This window comes from Aotus nancymaae, unplaced genomic scaffold (genome assembly GCF_030222135.1).
Source record: "Aotus nancymaae isolate 86718 unplaced genomic scaffold, 86718_ANA_hifiasm-v0.15.2.pri h1tg000040l, whole genome shotgun sequence".
In the NCBI taxonomy this organism is placed as follows: Eukaryota; Metazoa; Chordata; class Mammalia; order Primates; family Aotidae; genus Aotus; species Aotus nancymaae.
Window position 1 is genome coordinate 128923397 of NW_026988454.1, and position 18512 is coordinate 128941908.

Genomic DNA, 18512 nt, shown 5'->3' on the forward strand with positions numbered 1-18512 from the left:
GAGAGCGCGGACTTATTGAGACGCTTCAAGGGAGCCTGAATGCCAGTCCCCTAGCAGTGGCCTCCCCTATAGCCAGCCCACTCCACAAGCCATGGAACACCCCTTCCTCCCAGGACAGTCCCCACCATCCTCCTATTTTGTTTCTCACCTGCAGTAGAAGTTAACGTCGTCTGGGATCAGAGAGAAGAGAATCTCACTCCTAGACTCCTAACAGGGGCCTTTAAGCCTTTAACCCAGAATGTCACACCAGGAAACCAGATGAAAGCAGCAAGTTCCAACCGCACCCCCAACCTAACCCTTCTCTGGCTTCCCCTATGTGTATTCCCTGCCCAACCCACCCTCCCCCTCTTGAAACCCCCTCCCACCCATCCCCAATCCGAGGTGGTAACTTCGTGTTGACGAATAAGGGAAGGCAGTACAGCAAAACCTCATTAATCCAAACCCCTGTGGATTTGGAATTTCTTCATAATTTAAACAAAAACTGGGCTTGAGTTTTCCTTTATCTGTGAAGAAAGGGTGTGCTAAGCAAATTAGTGGTGGAAATGTGTCTGCAGGAGGAGATATTTAACCTATACCAGAAAACAGACTTTTGAATCCTATCTATTCATTAATACATGCTCCCTAAGGAGTGGAAAAAGCCTGGTTCATTGAGTTCTACTTACTGTATATAGTTTGAAGACATGCATTTCGTTAAATAGACACTGTCATTCAGTTTTGTCACTTATTCAGAGTGGCCATCTTCTCAAATATAACATTCCAAATTAGAGAGAGGTTTAACTGTACTGGGGGGAAAGGAAGGGGATTCAGGGAAGTGATTTGGGAAGGGCAAAATCTTGTGGGAAGGCTGCGCTTGTCTCTCACAATTATGGCGAAAATGATTAGGAGCTTCTGCAGAGACACAGCATGCCCCAATCTCTGCATCCCTGGGAAGCAGAAACCGGCTTTATTCTTTTCCACCCCCATCCTCCTTTCAGTCCTTCTCCCTGGGCTTCCAATTAGAGGGTGAAGGGTACCAGACCCAACTCCTACCCCTGGTCCTACTCTAATCACCTCCTATAGCTCCTGGACCAACTCCTGGTTCCTGCCCTTAGCTCTACCTTCTGTTCCTCTGCTGGGAGAAAAGAAAGCCATCTAAATTTCCCTACACTTCCGGTTGCTCACTTGGCTTTTTAAAATTCAGGCTCAAAACTAATTTTTAATTAATGGCTGAGTTGCAGACGGACCAATACCTACTACAAGTGGTTTAGAACAAATGTCCAAATTTCTTCCGGGGCCACATGGCATTTAGGCTTGGCAGTATAGCTATGTCTGATCTTATCTCCAAAGGAAAAAAACACCTTCCAAGTAACAGCTTCCATATAAGCTCTCCCTTCCATCCCAAGATCAAGTTGTTAACCTCTCAGGTCACCCAAACCCCAGCCTTGGGTATGAGATATCCAGCAAAAGTGCCTTCTTAGCTTGCTGGGTATCTCATGCACTTTCTACAAGTCAGTGAGAGGAAATTACTTATGGTAGGGTGTCCTGAGTATGGCAGGAGAGCAGGGAAGGAACCCCCAGATTCCATTCCCTCTGTCTGTCTGCTAGTCACAGCACATAGGCATGCTCCAGACACCCCCATGGACCCAAATTTAGAAAGTGGATAAATTAGGGTGCCATTATTCATTTTACTAAAGAATTCACTGCAGGAGTCCTTTAAATGGCAAAGTCCCCTGGTGCCTTTTAGCATCTGTTTACAGATCACCAGCTACTTTGACAGAGAGGCTGGGCAGGCAGAGAGTTAAAATTACAGTGTAAGGAGCCACTGCCCACTGCGGCTCAATCCCAAAGAAAATCACATCTCAGAAATGATGTCTATAGCTGACAGGTTCTCATTTACTGGCTTTTTAGGTAGGGTTACATGTCTGGCAAGGCCACTCGGTGGCAGGAAAGAGGGAGTGAATGGCATCAGCAACCTGGGGATGTGAGCTCAGTAGGTTCTTTACCTTGCTGTTCCTGGCACCTCTGCCTGGGAATCAAAATGCCTTCTGAGCCCACGATCTGATCTAGGAAGATGTCTCCCCATTTCTAAACTCCCAGGCCACATGGGCAAGTCCATGTCCTAACATCTGCCTGAGGTTCCTTTCTTGCTCCTTCTTGTTCCACCCACCCTGCCTAATGTCAGGACATCTCAACAGCATTTTTTCCAGGGTATCCCAAGTCTCCCTAATTACCCACTCCTAATTCTCACCCAAGGGGGGGCTGATGTGAGCTCCAGATGCCTTCTGCCTCACAGATATAAGGAGGAAGAGAGAGAATCAGGTAAGGAGTGGAAAGGAGGGAAGAGAACCAAGGTTAGGGAAGGAACAGGGAAACCCAACCTACCTGCTGCAGTCAGCACAGTGTCTATAGCCAAGGTCCTTCAACCCATCATCACCTCCACCCCATTAAGAGACCCACCCCCAGCCCCTAAGGACGCTCTGGTGAAATGGGGGGTGACAGACATACACTGGAGAGGCAGAGGAAGAGGAGGGCTTAGAGTCAGGAGGGGGGTGGGTTTTGCAGGGAAGTGGGTGTGATCTGTGAATGTGCTGGGCCCATCTAGGATAAAACTCTTGGTGTTGCTAAGGTATTGTTGGACAGTTCTGGGAAGCAGCAGCAAGTGCTCTCTTTGGGTGGTGTCTTGGGAGATGGGTCTGTGCAGGAGGTGTCGGAGGGCTGGAGTCTGTGGAGGTTCTCTGGGTGTGGAGGGCAGCAGTGAGAGGGGAGAGGCTCCGGAGGTGTTGGAGGGGAGCGGGCTTCACGACCAACCTGCAGTGGTCCGGAGTCACCTCCCCCTGTGTCCTCCGCCCGTGGCCAAAGCGGAACCAGGAGAATTACCTGATGAGGAGCTGCAGGGGGAGAGAGTGGGGTCATGGGGTCAGGAGCCTTGGTGGGGGATGGCAGGTAGGGGGAGCCTAGCAGTCAGAGCAGAGGAAAGAGGAGTATGGGTAGGAAAATGAGCAGAATTTTGGGAAAGCAAAGGGTAAGGGTGCAGAAGGGAGGTCCTAGAAGCTGGCCTGTGAGAAGAGAGGCTGGGCAGCAGGCAGTTGGGAAAGTGTGAGGTCCAGAGTGGGAGGGAGGCTAAAGGGAGGCTGGACTTAAATACTGAGGGAAAAGGGAGGTTGCAGGATGGGAGGCCTGCAAGATCTGAAGAGTCAGGAAGAGGAAGCTATGCAGGAGCTGCCAGGAGTCAGGAAAATTGGGGAACCAAGAGAACAGAGGTGATGGGGTTCCCCAAGTTTTCAGGGTACCTGCCAGGGCCTGGGGAAACTACAGATCATACTGCCCTGTGCTCTATTCTAGAAAATGGCAGCTTCTAGCCCTCTGGCCCAAAAGCTCAGAGGAAGCTGAACAACATGCCTTGAACAGGAGTGGGCAAAGAAGGGGCAGGGGTTCCCAGAACTAGGTGGAGTCTAGGGGCAGAAAGACCAAGGTTCTGGTAGAAAAGGTCCTGAGACACAGACAGGAGTGGGAAGACTGGATGGGAAGGGACAGGAGTTGGGCTGACGCTGCTAGGATTGACAAAGGCACAGACGATGGGATGAAGATGGGGTCACTGGGGGGCTGCCAGGAGCGGCCAGTGGACAAACAGTAGACTATGAGAGACAGATGGTGATGGGGCTGGGTGGCTGGTGTAGTGAGTGCACGAAAGACAGTGGGATGGATGGGGATGGGACACGGAGAAGATAAATGACATTGTAATTTCCACCTGAGCGTCGAGCAGCCTCTTCTTGGGTTCTGGCAGCGGCTCAGCCATGGCGGGGTGGTCCCGGCGCAGCTCCTCCTCCACCAGCATCAGCCTGAAGGGACGGGCTTCAGTGGGGTTAGTGGCGGGCACAGGCTCGGAGCCTGCCCACAGAACCCCACAGCTCTCTGGAAAAGCCTCAGGCATCCTTATCCCTTAGAATCAGAGTCTCTCCATTGCCGTGACGCAAGACTCCCTGTTACTCAGGATCATGCTTTCCACCTTCCTCTCAGGGACTCTTACACGTCTCTGCTAAGGCAGTTTTCTGTGCCTCAAAGACTTCTACCATCCAGATTCCTCCAGGGCTCCATCATCCCAATCAGGACAGTAGTACCCCTTCCCCAGACCTTCTGTGGCTGTGGACCTGGAGTCTGCATCCCCCATGTCACCTCACTGTGAAGATGCTCAAGGTGATTTATCATAAAGGTTATCAATTAGAGCAGTAGTTTTCAAAAAATATTTCAAGAAGCTCTTTTCTTCTAATTAAATCTTACATAAAATACATTTAGAATGGATCAGAATGGAGATGGCTCTGGTTGGAGTGGGGCCCAGGGTCCCAGCCCTCCACCACTCTGAAGATAATTGACCTCTTTGCTGAGGATACCCTCTTTGGAGCCCAGGGCTTGCTGGAGCCGCTGAAACACATACACAGACTAAAAGACCCTTTCTAATAGAACACCTTTTCAAGGCTAGAGAGGAGGGTCTGCCCAGGAAGGGGGTGGTGAGGGGCTACTCTGGCTAGGGAGCCCTGCTTAGGTTTGGGGTGAACATGACAGGTTAGGTTGAGAATAACTAGTGAGGAGTCCTGGCCTAGGCTGAATGCAGATGCAGTGATGGTTGGACAGGAACAGGTACATTTTCCAAGGGCTTTTGAAGCTACTCTATCAGAAGGGAGGTCAGGATTTAGTAAAGGGATATTTAATGCACTAAGCAGGTTGGGGTTTCTCTCCAACTGGTGATGAGTGAGTGGGTGGCATCCTGGGGAGGAGAGTAGTGGGCTCTCCTGGTGGGCTCCTGAGTTTGGGAATGGGAGTCAGAGAAGTAGTTTGCCCACTTGCTCTCTTCAGCCTCAGGCTCTCCCTCACGACCCCCTCCCCAGGCCGCCCCTCACCTGCCAATGATGCTCTTGATCTGCGAATCCTTCTCTGCCTGCTGCTGCCTAAGCCTCTTCTCACTCTGTTCCAGTCGGGCCTGATACTGCATCAGGATTTTGCTGGTCTGTTCTTCCTGGGACAGCAGCCTCCGCTCATACTCTTCCAGCTTCCGGTTGGACATGTGCAGCCGCTCCTTCAGTGAGTGAATCTCCTCCTCGTACTCCTTCACCTGCCCGCCGGGCACATGACCCCGCACTGTGAGGGGCGCCCCACCCCAAGCCCACCACCCAGCCTCCATCCGTGTCTGCCAAGCACAGCCACTGCATGGGGAGGGACAGCCAGCTGCCTTCCCCAACCCCTTCCCTGCCTGTGGACCATACCCACACACCTGCTTTTGAGAAGACCCTTCCATGGTGCTGAGGCTCCCTCAAAATGGAGCAAGGTCATAGATTCCCACACCCTGAGGTCTATGTATGGCCTCTAATGAAGACCCACACAGAAACCTAGACAGACTTACAAGCACACCTTGAGTAACTGTGCTCAGAAATTAAAAATAGGGTGATTCTTCAGCCCTAAGCCAGGCCCTAGAACACGTGCTGGAGACATAGGAAGAAAAGGCATTTGATGGGGAAAGGCAGGTGCTGTCTTCCATGTGACCCTCTCCTTGGCTCTGTAGGGGGTTTACAAGTGAATTCCAGCCTGAGAATCTAGGAATTGCAGAGCTGGAATTGCTCGGAAGAGTCATTTTATCTGCCCTATTGGCTCTAGACACTACAGCTGTGCTGTCTAATATGGTAGCCACCAGCCCACATGTAGCTATTTAAAATTTAGGCTAGGCATGGTGGTTCAACACCTGTAATCCCAGCACTTTGGGAGGCCGAGGCAGGTGGATCACTTGAGTTCACAAGTTCTAGACCAGCCTGGGCAACATGGCAAAACCCCGTCTCTACAGAAAAAAAAAAAAAAGAAAAGAAAAGAAAAATTAGTCGGGCATGGTAGCATGAGCCTGTAGTCCTAGTTACTCAGGGGGCTGAGGTGGGAGGATGCCTTGAGCCCGGGAGGTGGAGGTTTCAGTGAGCCAAGTTTGCACCACTGCACTCCAGCCTGGGTGACAGAGCAAGACCCTGTCTCAAAAAGAAAAATTAAATACAGCTAAAAATTCAGTTCCTGGGCCAGGCGCACTGGCTCACGCCTGTAATCCTAGCACTTTGGGAGGCCGAGGTGGGCGGGTCACCTGAGGTCAAGAGTTTAGGACCAACCTGACCAACATGGAGAAACCCCGTCTCTACTAAAAATACAAAAATTGGCCGAGCATGATGGCTCATGCCTATAATCCCAGCTACTCGGGAGGCTGAGTCAGGAGGATCACTTGAACTGGTAAGTTGCGGTGAGCCAAGATCATGCCATTGCACTCCAACCTGGGCAACAAGAGCGAAACTCTGTCTCAAAAATAAAAAATAAAAATAAATTCAGTTCCTGAATCACAACTAGCCACATGTGAACAGTGTAGATTACAGAACATTTCATCACTGCAGAAAGTTATATTGGATAGTGCTAGTCTACAGCCTTTCTCAATAAGGTTTCCTCATCTGCAGCACAGAACAGAAAAAAATGATTCAAAAGACTATTTCCTCATTCTCTGAAGAGGATACATACATATATCACCAACTGTTCTATATGCAGAGGAGAGAGATGAATTCACTGCCTACGACGGCTGCCTTGGAGCTAATATTAGGGTTTAATGCTCATTAAATGTGTTGGTCAAGCCCACCTGAGTCAGTCCCAACATTTCCTATGCTCAAAGACCACTTTCCCTGTGTTAGGGTCATATGTTCTTTATATGTGACCTAATCCTGCAGCCACCCTCTTCCTCAGGCCCTAGGAGCAACACCTTCCCCAAGTAACTTTCTGCTAAGTTATCTGTGTGTGCCCCAAAGCTCTCGGTGCCCTTTGCCCTCAGCCTCCACCAAGTGAGAGTCTGGATGGCCTTTTCACACATAACCAATATATACCGCTTTACCACATGCATCCCCTGCCTACTGACTCTCTGTCACCTAAGCCCATGGGACAGTGACTGGGTAGGCCAGACATCACTTGTTGTATAACTGCAACCCCCTCCATCCCCACCCAATTTATTAGCTCCTACTGCCAGTAAAGTAACATTTCCTTTCCTAAGCAGTCACAGGAGCCAGGGCTTATGTTCTTCCTGGGGAAGAACATGGAGGTAAGCCTAAAATAGATGATCCCCAGATAGTCTGCGATATATATAACCTACAAAATAGAGTTGAAAGTGACTTTTAGCAACTGACTATGTTATCTGGTCTCCCCAGATGGACTGAAGGCTTCTCAAGAGGTGATCATTTGCCTTTTCTTTCCACCATAACTACCTGACCCTAGAGGTTTCCCTTAAAAGTGACTAGAAATGTCCCCTGTGGGTAAAAGGAAAAACTGGGGCTTGGAGCTGGTAGAGCCCACCGTACCCTATCCAGCCGGCTCTCATCCATCGATTTTGAGTATTCCTTGAGCTTGTACTCTTCCCGCTCGATGTGGGCACTCTCGATGTCAGCCGACAGGTGAGGCATATTAGAGACCCAGGCCACTGTCCGCTCAGAGGCTGGCATTGTGGGGTTCAATGTGGATGGTGTCTGAGAATGCTGGGACAAGGCATGGTGAGGGCGAACAGAGAAAGGAAAGGTGGGAAAAAGCAGGGTGCATTTAGAGGGCAATGACACAGCCAAAGGAGATGACAGTCCCAGTCCTATTGCCCTGCTGTAGCCTTCATCACCTCTGAATGCCAGAGATGTGAGTTGAATGCCAGAGAATTTCTCCTGTCACTGTTCTGATTCAGGATCTGATTTTCATGCCTCCAAGTCCCCAACTGGCCCTATTCCAGTCATCCCCACTCTACTCATGGATTAATCCCCTCTGGAATGAGAGTGCTAAGAGGGTTCAGTGCCATATCCTTAGTGCCTGGCACAGCACATGGCACCTAACAGGTCTTCTATACACATTTGTTAAATAGCCAAAAGGAGGCATGAAGATTGTAATTTCAGGCCACAGACTCTGTTTCACACCCACCCTTCCCATCTCCTTCTTCCCTCCCTGTTGTGACCCAGCCCGCCTTCCTCCTGACTTCACCTACCTGCTTGGTGATGGAGGGCTTAAGCCCCCCACCCCCTCCGCCACCGCTGCCCCCGCTGCCCCCAATGCTGCCCTCCTTGCTGAGGCTCTGTTGCCGTGGACGGGCGGGGCCATAACTTGGCTCTGGGGACTGCAATAGATTCCCGCTGGATGGCCGGGGTTTCTGGGCTGCGCTGACTGTCAACTGCTGAGACTTGCCCCTCTGCAATGGAGGCGGCTGGCCCCCGCCACCCCCACTGCTGCCCCCACCACTCCCACCTCCGGGCCCCGAGGGGGCTGGCCTCTGGGGACCGATGGTGATCTGGGGAGGGGACAGCATGTGCTGCAGGTTGTCCTGGAGTGAAAGCTGCCGACGGGTGAAGTCAGTGCCAGAGGGTCCAAACTCATCACTGTAGCTGTGGCTATGAAGGATGGAGGCAGCAGGGGGCTTGGGGACCCCAGAAGAGAGGTCCTCACTCTTGCTATAGCCATGGAATGGGGCAAAGGTGTCCCCAGGGGGCTCTCCACCTCGGTGGTGGTGATGGTGGTGGTGGTGGTGATGGGAGGAAGGTGGGCCATGGCCACCGCCCCCTCCATGGCCGCCTGGGGGACCTGGCCCATCAGCAGCCATGTGGAAGAGAGGGTTCTGGAAGGAGAGGGGGATTCGCAGTTGCTGGGCAGGGACACCGTCCGTGGTGACACCCATCTGGCTGAGGCGCATGCCGGCTGCCGTGATGGATGAGCCACTCCCCTGGGAGAGGCGTCCGGCAGGCGCAGGCCGTAGCCCCAAGGCTGCTGTCAGCGAGGCCTGGCTTGAATGCAGCAGGTCCCCTACGGCTGCCAGGTTCGAAACACTGCTGCTGTTGAGGCGGCCACCAGGCCCATCGCCCTGTAAGTCCAGCATGGACACACTCTTGTTTACACTCAGCATCTTCTGCTCTGGCTCTGTGATGTCCGAGCTGCTCGTGCAGTATGCTGGTGAGGAACGGGCCAGGGGTGGACGGCTTACATAGAACAGGTCTTTACCCCCACCAGGCGGTGGTGGGGGTGGCTTTTCCTTGGTTGGGGAGGGGAGGCGAGCCATGTCCATAGAGCTGTCAGAAGGGAAAGGGGCACACAAACAGAAGGTAAGGTCGGGGCTCCTAGCAATTGAGCCTTGCTGTGGTCTGGCACAGGCCTTGGGGTGAAAAGTGGGACCCACAGGGAAGGGCTGAGAGCTAGTGGTAGCAGCCCTGAAAAAGGCAGGCAGGGAGGATGGGAGGGGACAGGTGGGAAAAGGGAAAGGTCAGGGCCCCTCCAGGAAGGGGGTGAGGCCTAGAGGAGGGGAGATGCGGGCAGCAAGAGAAGGGACGGGGCAGGGCTGGGCAGATATGGAGGAGATGAGGTCCATGGAGGAGGAAAGGAGAGGAGAGGAGTAGGGTGAAGGCCAGTGGATTGGGAGAGGGAGCAGACAGGAGAGGAGAGGAGGGCGGGGGAGGGGAGAGCCCCTCACCTGTTGAGGCCTCGAGCCATGAAGGACTGAAGGTCGATGGAGCTGGAGAGAGATGGAAAGAGGGGCGAGCACAGACAGAGAAGGAGAGAGATGTGGACAAATAGTAGGAGAGGCGGGAATAGTGGGATGGGTATGGTGTCATGGAGGAAGACACGGGTAGAGGAACGAGCAGGGCCCTCATCAAAATAACGAGCAGCAGCTGAGGCACGGGCACGACCCATTGGAATGGAGACTGGGACTCTGGAGCAGGCTGCAGGCCCCGCTAGGTTTCCACTGCCACTGCTCTAAGTGCTGGATCATGGGGAGGTCTGTGGCGTTCTGGTCGGGGGCTGGGGGAAGTGCTTATTCACTAGCTATTACTGAGATAGTTGAATATTTTGACACATGGCTGACATGACATCCTGGGGACAAGCATGGGCAGGCAGAGGGACAACAAATCAGAGCTTGCAGCAGCAATGCTCTAGGCTTACAACTAAGACTCGAGTTGGTGGAGCCTCAGCCCTATTCCTAGAGCTCCGTATCTTTTGCTCCCTCAGGCTGTAAAGGGCTCTCAGCCTATCACTGACTGTACCTGTATCCTTACCAGTCTTCCCTGAGAACTTGGTACTTTCTTTCAAGCCCTAGAGAGATGCATGTGGGGCCCAATGAGGAGTATCCAGAACAGGAAAGGGGGTCTTAGGGCATGGGCCTGGGGGTCCCAGGGTGCTCACCTGTTGAGGTCCCGCATCATGTAGCCCTGCATCTCAGCCGATGGCCCCCGAAGTACCACAGGCTGAGGCCGGGGCCGCTCACTCTGGCGGCTTGGCTGCCTTTGGATGTTGGGGTTCCTCAGAGCTGTGCTGATGTCATTTAGGAGCCGGGGCAGTGGGCCCAGCTTCAGGAGGGCTTCCTGGAAAGGCGAGGCTGTTACATGGGGGCTCAGCGTCCAGCTCTAAGAGGGCCTCTCGGGGTGCAAGTGGAGGGGGTCTGAGTTGGGGCAGTAGTGGTGACACCTCGGGGAACAAGGGGAGAAAAAAATCTTCAAGGGGTAGTTTCCCAGGCTCCAGGAACCTCTGAAGCCATCTGGGGATAGGGCAAAGAGGGGATCTGCTGACCTTGCTGAGCTGGGGCAGCACCTCCCAGAGCAGGGCATGCAGTGTGGAGAGCTCTCGGCCCAAGTCGATATAACCCTCAAAGCTACTGCTGTTGGTCAACGTGTCCAGGTTGGAGATCTCATACAAGAACTGCTGCATGGAACCCCATTCCAGCTCTAGAAACTCATTCATGAAGCCCAGAAAGTCCTCCTTTGAGGTAAACCTAGCCAATAATCCAGACAATAAAGGTCACACATACACACAGAGACAGGTTTCATGCATCCCCATCCCAGGATCTCTGGGGACTCAGGAGACCCTTCCTGCCCACCCCCAGCCCTGCCACACCCTGCTTTGCACCCTCCTGAAGCTTCCCTCACTTGGAAAAGTTGGCCAGGTTCTGGATGACCTTGGCAATCAGGGTGAGGGTTCGTGAGGTCTGCTCATCTGGGTACTCCTGCATGAGCCCAAAGAGACTGGGCGACATAATCGCTGGGCAGAGGAAGCGCAGGAAGAGTGAGGCGCTGATGAGCCTGTCTGCGATGTCCTCCCGGCCTCGCTCTGCGCAGCGCAGCCGCCATGAAGCAAACACCTCCTTCAGCTCCCTCGGGAACACGCTGGGGGGAAGGGGCAGGGAGACAGAGAGAGAGAGAGAGAAAGAGAGAGACCGGGACTGAGCCCCAGAGACCCTCAGCTTCCAGGGAACATGCTGAGGGGGGTGGTAGGAGGTGAGGGTGTGGAAACAGAGGTGAGAGAGACAGGGAGGGAGGGACCGCAGGAGCAAGATGGGAGGCTGCTTGAAGAAGGGGGCCATGGCAGAGGGAACAGACAGATTAGGGAGAGAGAAATGGAAGGGGAGAGAAGGTAAGGGGAGAGACACGTGGGAGAGAGATGGAGGGGTGTGGGAGAGAGACAAGGAGAGGAGGAGAAGAAAAACAGACACCAGGGAGAGACAGAGATGGGAGAGAGATGGAGGGTCACTTGAGGTACAGGGAGCTCGGACCCCCCAACTCTTCTGGATTCCAGGGAAATGGGGATGGAAGTGCCCCAGGCATGATCCCCAGTCCCTGGAATGGCTCAGAGCTCACTCCCCCCACCTCCCAGTTCCACTTCAATGTCCCACTGACACCTTAAACTTGACTGGTGTAAAGCAGAGCTCACCATCGCCCCCACACCTCCAACTGGCTCCTCCTCCTGACTTCCCTGGTTGTCAGTGAGGCCACCGGTCTCCCAACCACCAGCCTCATGGCCTCGAGTCATCCGTGACTCCCTGCAGACATGCTCCCTCCTTTTCAATAAGCTGACAATTCCTACTGATCCTTTCCTCAGAGGGTCCTACCAGCAGTTCCTTCCTAACTTCTCTTGTCACTGTTCTGTTTCAGGATCTGATTTTCATGCCTCTGTGCCCCCAGTTGACCCTACTCCAGTCACCCCCACCACATATACCCCACTCTACTTATGGATTAATCTTCTAAATCGCAATATTTTCTGAAACCTTTAATGGCATCCAATGGCCTACTAATGACCTCAGACTCCTTAACTTGAGGCCTTCCAGTTTCTAAAATTAATCTTCCTGCCCAGACATCTCTCCCACCACTCCCCATCATGAGCCACATGCTTCACTAAACCTGATGTAATTGCTACTAACCTACTGTAATGTCCTCTGAAAGCTCCTGGACCTTTTCACCATCACACATGTGTCTTTCTCACAGCCTTCTGAAATGTCTTTCTTGCCAACCATGTCCATATATCAAAACCTAAACCAGTCTTCAAAGCCCACCCCAGGGGGCACCTCTTCCCTGCTTATCTCAATTAAAGCTCTGCCTTCTCTCTGACCTTATATCGCATAGAGGTGGGGGAACCCTCACTCAGCACTTACACACCATTATGGCTCTGTGGCTTTTTTTTTTTCTAGTTTGTCCCCATTCATTCTGGTAGAGGCCCTCTGAGGGCAGGGACCAGGCCTCTCTCACCTCTGTTTGCTCTACAGCACCTAGAACAATGCTTTGCCCATAAATGGTGCTCAGTCCTCTTTAAGGATGGACAGATAGATGAACAGATGAACACATAATTCCCCCGACCCTGGCCCCCCAGCCCAGCGTTCCCAGTCTCACCAGTGGGAGTTGACCACCTTGCACAGGGCCAACTCACAGCACATCCGCAGGTTGGCCTGGTGCTCTGCCAGACTGGACGCTGTGCACTTGATGGGGTCTACCTCGCAGTTTTCCTCGGACTCATACAGAGCACGAATGAACTCTCCTGGGGGGTGGGGGCACAAGAGAATGTGGTCACATTTTCCAAGGGCAGGGAAGGGGGTGGCCAGGGTTGGGGAAATTTCAGAATCAGGTGTTAGAGGCTGGAGTCCTAGGACTCTGGGTTAGAAAGTATCAAGCTGTGGAAGGGTGGACTTGGGGTCTGGGGTACCCAGGTTTGGGGCTGGGGTGGACATCTGGTAGGTTTGAGAAGAAGAGGGCCTGACTGTGGGCCATACCAATGGCATCCTTGAGGTATTTCTGACCAATCAGTCTCATATACTCTTCTATGGCTTTAGTGGCGAGCGTGTTCTCGCGGAATATGAGGTGCTCCCGTTCCATGAACCGGTCTACCTCAGACATGGCCATGTCTGAAAGGAAGTCCTGAGGCCCAGGAAAATCCAAGTGTCAGCCTCTGCACAAGCCAATCTCGTGAATTTGCCCTATCCTCACTAACCCCCACGCAAGTGCCCATTCCCAGGTCACCTTTCCCTGAGAGTACAACACTCACCTTGGCCTTGCCTGTACTCTGCAGGATGTGAACTAGTGCACTGGCAACCTCCTCCTTGCCTTTGACATTCAGGGCGGGCTCCAAAACTGCACATAGCATCCGATAATGGTTGGTGACATACTCTGCAAACTCTTTATATAGCTCCATGGGCAGGATGCTCATTGTCTGGTAACGTGCTTTCAGCCGAACAGCCGGGCAACCTCCTTTGCCCTTGCCCCCTGAGCCACCCCCTGAGCCCCCTCCCCCTCCCGAGCCCATACCCCCAGATCCCCCACTGCCTGTTGGCAGGGTTACAGGGTACCACTGCTCTGTGAAGTGGCGCCCAGCCAGGGTGGCCACCGGCACAGTCACCAGGCCGACATAGCCCGCCTTGTCCTTCTTGCGCTTTTTGTCTGAGTCACGGTACAGATGCAGCCGCAGGGCACGGACAGCCGGCAGGTTGTTAAACTCGAAGTGCTCGCCCCAGAAGACGGTGTCCCCTGAGGCAGAGCGGGGCTTGGAGGTGGTACGTGCATACAACATGTCATCCAGGCAGAGCTCGCAGTAGTACCGCTTCTTGGGGGGCAGCTCCCGGGCCTCTATGATCCATAGTTTTAGCACATTGTCTACCCGGCGGCTGTTGTCCTGGCATGGTGGGGTAGGCACGATGTTAAAGAGTAAAGGGACAGAGAGACACCAAAAGAGGAGAGACAGTAAGAAAGTGGGATACAGACAGCAATCATAAGGTGAGACAGTGTACTGGGTTGAATAGCATCCCACCAAAACTCATGCCTACTCTGAACCTGTGAATGAATGTGACCTTATTTGGAAAGAGGATCCCTACAAATATAATGAAATTAAGAAGAGGCCGGACATGGTGGCTCACGCCTGTACTACCAACACTCTGGGAGGCTGAGGCAGGTGGATCGCTTGAGGTCAGGAGTTCAAGACCAGCCTGGCCAACGTAGTCAAACCCCGTCTCTACTAAAAATACAAAAAATTAGCTGGGCGTGGTGGTGGGCATGTGTAATCCCAGCTACTCGGGAGGCTGAGGCAGGAGAATCACTTGAACCTGGGAGGCAGAGGTTACAGTGAGCTGAGATCACACCATTGCACTCCAGCCTGGGCAAGCCCAGGAATGCCAAGGACTGCTGGCAACCTCCAGAAGCTAGGAAGGGGCAAGGAAGGATTCCCCGCTATCGCATTAAAGGGAGCATGGCCCTGCTGATACCTTGCTTTTGGACTTCCAGCCTCCTGAACTGTGAGAGAATAAATTTCTGTTGTTTTACGTGACACAGTTTGTAGCAGTTTGTTATAGCAGCCCCAGGAAACTACTCTAGAAGCTAGTTCATACACTAGACAACAGAATCAGTATTGGAAAGATTTTAAAAGCTGGAATAACAAGCCAAAAATATTAATGTAGAATTTAAGAGAACTGGAAAGTCCTGCAGAGACTATCAGAAATTGTGAAAAGAGAACTGCATATAGAATGGATAAAGCTTGGCTGGGTGTGGTGGCTCACGCCTATAATCCCAGCACTTTGGGAGGCTGAGGCAAGCAGATAACCTGAGGTCGAGAGATTGAGACCAGCCTGGCCAACATGGTTAAACCCTGTCTCTACTAAAAATACAAAAATTAGTCGGGTGTGATGGTGCATGCCTGTAATTCCAGCTACAAGGAAGGCTGAGGCACAAGAATTGCTCGAACCTGGGATGCGGAGGTTGCAGTGAGCCAAGATCACATCACTGCACTCCAGCTTGGGTGACAAAGTGAGACTCTGTCTCAAAAAAAAAAACAAAAAAAGAATGGGTAAGGCTTGACAGTTGGTATAAGGACCTGGGGCGATACAATTGACCCCAATGGTAAGGCTCAGGTGATACTGCAGTGTGTTGAAAAGGAACATGTTTGTATTCTGCATGGGTGAGATCATGTCAGCATCTTGAGTTGAGTTCTTTAAGGACATCAAGACACAAGAGTTCCCCCAGAGGAGGGTGACTAGGACTGTAAGCTTGCTAGAAACTGGGATACAGAAAATAGTGAACAGAACTGGGAGCATGAAGTTTTGGGAAGAAGACAGGCTCACAGAATTTATGTGCCAAAGGGAACTTAGAGATCATTTAATCCAACCCATTGCCACCAGCTCCCTCTGTCTTAGAGAGGAAACCAAGGTACAGAGACTTGGCTAAGTATATTTTATGTGTCCTGTGGAAATCTGCAAGTGGGGTGTTGGTGAAGCATTCCTGCCTGCAAAGAAGCTAGACTAAAGGATTTCCAGAGCCCCATCAACTCTGTAAGTCTACAACTTCTATGGCAGGGAAAGAGATTGTAAGGTAGGGTAGCAGTACAGAAAGAGATAAGAAATGGGGGACTCAGAATAATGGGGGTCTCCCCCTCCTTGTCCAGGTCCCCTATATCTCAATCCTCTCGTCCTTTAACTCACTTTCCTCCCTAGGCCCCAGCTTCCCATGTTGGCTCAACCTGTTCCCTGCACAGGCTGTGTCCCCTTTACTCCCGGATACCTTGTTGGGCTTTACTGCCCGCTGCAGATTCTCAATCCATTTGTCTCTTTCGGCTGCAGACCGACAGGCAAAGCATTTTGTTCCTGATGAAGTTGTTACCTAGAAAGGAGTGTGGAGCTGAGGGAAAGGGCTACAGAGTGGAAGAGACTCTACTATCTTCTCTTCATCCCTGGCCTATCCTCCTTTCTTCCAGCCCCAGAGGTTTCTGTTTCCTTGATGTCCTCACCTGTGCCACTTTCTCTAGACCTCTGTGCCCCCACCTTCCATCACCCCTGTCCTTTGGCCCTTCCCAGCCCACTAGACCCAGTACCTCAAAACAGAACTCCTGGCCCAGGATGGAGCTGTGCACTGGCTTGATAATGGAATCTTCATCCAAGTTGAGCTCCAACGCCTCAGCTGCACTGCTAGGACTCAGCAAGGACTCATGAGAGTGCGACTCCTTAAAGCTCTGCATCAGCCGGGCCCTGGCAGGCAGGAGGTTTGGGAGAGAGGATCAGGGACCCCCACTCTTCTTTTTTCTTTCTTTTTTTTTTTTTTGGAGACAGAGTCTTGCTCTGTCACTCAGGCTAGAGTACAGCGGCGCAATCTCAGCTCACTGCAACTTCTGCCTCCTGGACTCAAGCGATTCTCCTGCCTCAGCACACCCAGCTAATTTTATATTTTATTTTATTTTATTTTATTTTTAATTGAGACAGGGTTTCACCACGTTGGCCAGGCCAGTCTCAAACTCCTGACCTTAAGTGATTCAGCCTCCCAAAGTGCTGGGATTACAGGCATGAGCCACCGCACCTGGCCCTCCTACTCTTAGACACACAGGGACCCTGCATCATTAATCTGTTGTCTGTTCTAGGATGGAGACCTGGAGAGAAGGCCCCCTGAACACCCTTTCCAAACACACAGAAAGAAATCCTGCCTATCTCAGGAAGGATGTGAGGGATATGAAAGAAATTAGAATCCTTGAAGGAACTCCCCTGCTCCAGCTGGGTCTGGTGGCTTCTGTCTGTAATCCCAGCACTTTCAAAGGCCAAGGTGGGAGGATCACTTGAGCCCAGGAGTTCGAGACCAGTCTGGACAACACAGTGAGACCCTATCTATTTTTAAAAAGGAAAAAAGGAAACTCCCACCATCTCACACCTAAGGGGTTGCGAGGACAGGGGACACCTAGAAATATCTCAACCCAGAAATGGACCATGGCAGAAAAGGAAAAAAAAGGAGAGAACAAAGTGGGCCTGGGACACTTCTAGGTAGTAACTCAGGGTAACCCCAGACACCAGAGCCTCTGTATAAAAGAAAAAATGGAAGCAAAGAAGTGAAGGCACAGAGAAGAGATTTGTTTAGCCTGGGACTGGCACACAGCTAGTGCCTAATAAACATTTAATGATCCAAAGAATGAATGAACATAGCATAAGAGGACAAGTTTTAGCAGAACCAGGGGAAAGAATGAGGGGAAAAGCATAAGAAATAGGAGAAAGCTGTGGGCACGAAAGAGCTGAATGAGGGTAAAAGAGAATACAGGGACTAGGAAGAAGAGGAGGTAGGGCAAGGAGGAGAAAGGGGGAGACAAAGGTATGTGCAGCAGAAAGAGGACAGGAGAAGAGGAGAGCCAACTGGAGAGATGGCCAGGGGAACAGAGTGGGGGCAGAGAGGAGATGGAATGCAAAAACATCACCGCAGGAGGGCAGAAAATAAAGGGGGCTAGGGGCACGGAATAATGAGGGGTAGGATAGCAAGCGGTATGGAGATGGGCAGGGGATAAAGAGTAGAGAGCAGTGGGAAAGCGGGAGGGGAGTTCGGGTGTGGGAGCCTCCAAGAAGTTATTTATAGCAGCCCCGTCATCGCAGGCTCTGGCTGCCGTCAGCGCGACGCTCCCCCGGCCCCCGGCCCCCCGCCCCCGCGGCCAGGAATACCATGCCCTCACCCCCTGCCGGCCCCAAATCCAGTTCTGGCAACATGGGAAGGGGGCAGGGAAAGGTGTGACTCACTTTATCCCAACCTGCCTACCTGCCCAATCCTGGGGGTGGCCAGACATGGGGGAAAGGGAGGGCATGGTTCTCCCTAGGGAGTAAATGGGTGAGGGGGAAACCCAGAGAGGAACCCCAAATGGCAGGCAACAAAGGCAAACAGTGGAGGTCTCTCCTTCAGCCTGGCCTCAGGGACAGTGCCCTCTGGACTTATCTGAGCACTGCTTCTTCATGCCTCAGTCCATGGATTGCTCCCCATTCTGTCACCCTGCACACCTGTCCCAGCCTCCCCTTCTCTGCCGTGCTCTATACTGTCCCTTCCCTCACCCACTGATGAGGTCCTTAAGCCCTAACCATCATCTGTTCATTCAGCCACCTCCAGCCCCACTCCAACCTGCTGCCCCTGTATTTCCTGCCCTTCCCTCACACCCTTCCACCTAGAGCCTATGGCTCACTCTCCTACCAACCCCTTCCCTGCATTCCTTAAACGTTCCTCCAGGGTTACCCTCCTCCTGTACAGCTCCTTTGATCCTGGGCTAGAGCCCATCCTTCTTGGCCTGAGGAGTCCCTGTGGAGTCCCTCCTTGGCTTCACCTTCATTCCCTTTCCAGCCTCTCTTTATATCTTCTCTCTGCCACCCTACCCCTCTCCTGCTGCTCACAGATCCCTATTCTCATTCTTCTCTGTTCTGTCCCCTGCCCTATGACATCCCCCAACCAACTTGAGTTGAATCCTTCAAGCTTTGCACACAG

At 52.4% G+C, this 18512-nt stretch overlaps 1 protein-coding gene across 18 annotated transcripts in view; it reads right to left on the minus strand.

The window, feature by feature from the left end:
• Positions 1 to 18512, minus strand: part of SYNGAP1 (synaptic Ras GTPase activating protein 1) — a 33640-nt gene that overhangs the window by 1945 nt on the left and 13183 nt on the right. For 6 of the 18 annotated variants that reach the window (XM_064361159.1, XM_012461668.2, XM_064361164.1 and 3 more), the window contains 13 exons: positions 16111 to 16264; positions 15801 to 15899; positions 13303 to 13926; positions 13031 to 13175; positions 12654 to 12798; positions 10920 to 11156; positions 10564 to 10765; positions 10180 to 10358; positions 9470 to 9511; positions 8000 to 9071; positions 7338 to 7511; positions 4875 to 5086; positions 2875 to 3818 (listed from right to left, as the gene is read on the minus strand). In XM_064361159.1, the coding sequence (XP_064217229.1) occupies positions 3572 to 3818; positions 4875 to 5086; positions 7338 to 7511; positions 8000 to 9071; positions 9470 to 9511; positions 10180 to 10358; positions 10564 to 10765; positions 10920 to 11156; positions 12654 to 12798; positions 13031 to 13175; positions 13303 to 13926; positions 15801 to 15899; positions 16111 to 16264 (3532 nt within the window). In that variant the 3' untranslated portion in view covers positions 2875 to 3571. The other 12 variants (XR_010336740.1, XR_010336738.1, XR_010336741.1 and 9 more) reach the window with 12 other exon arrangements.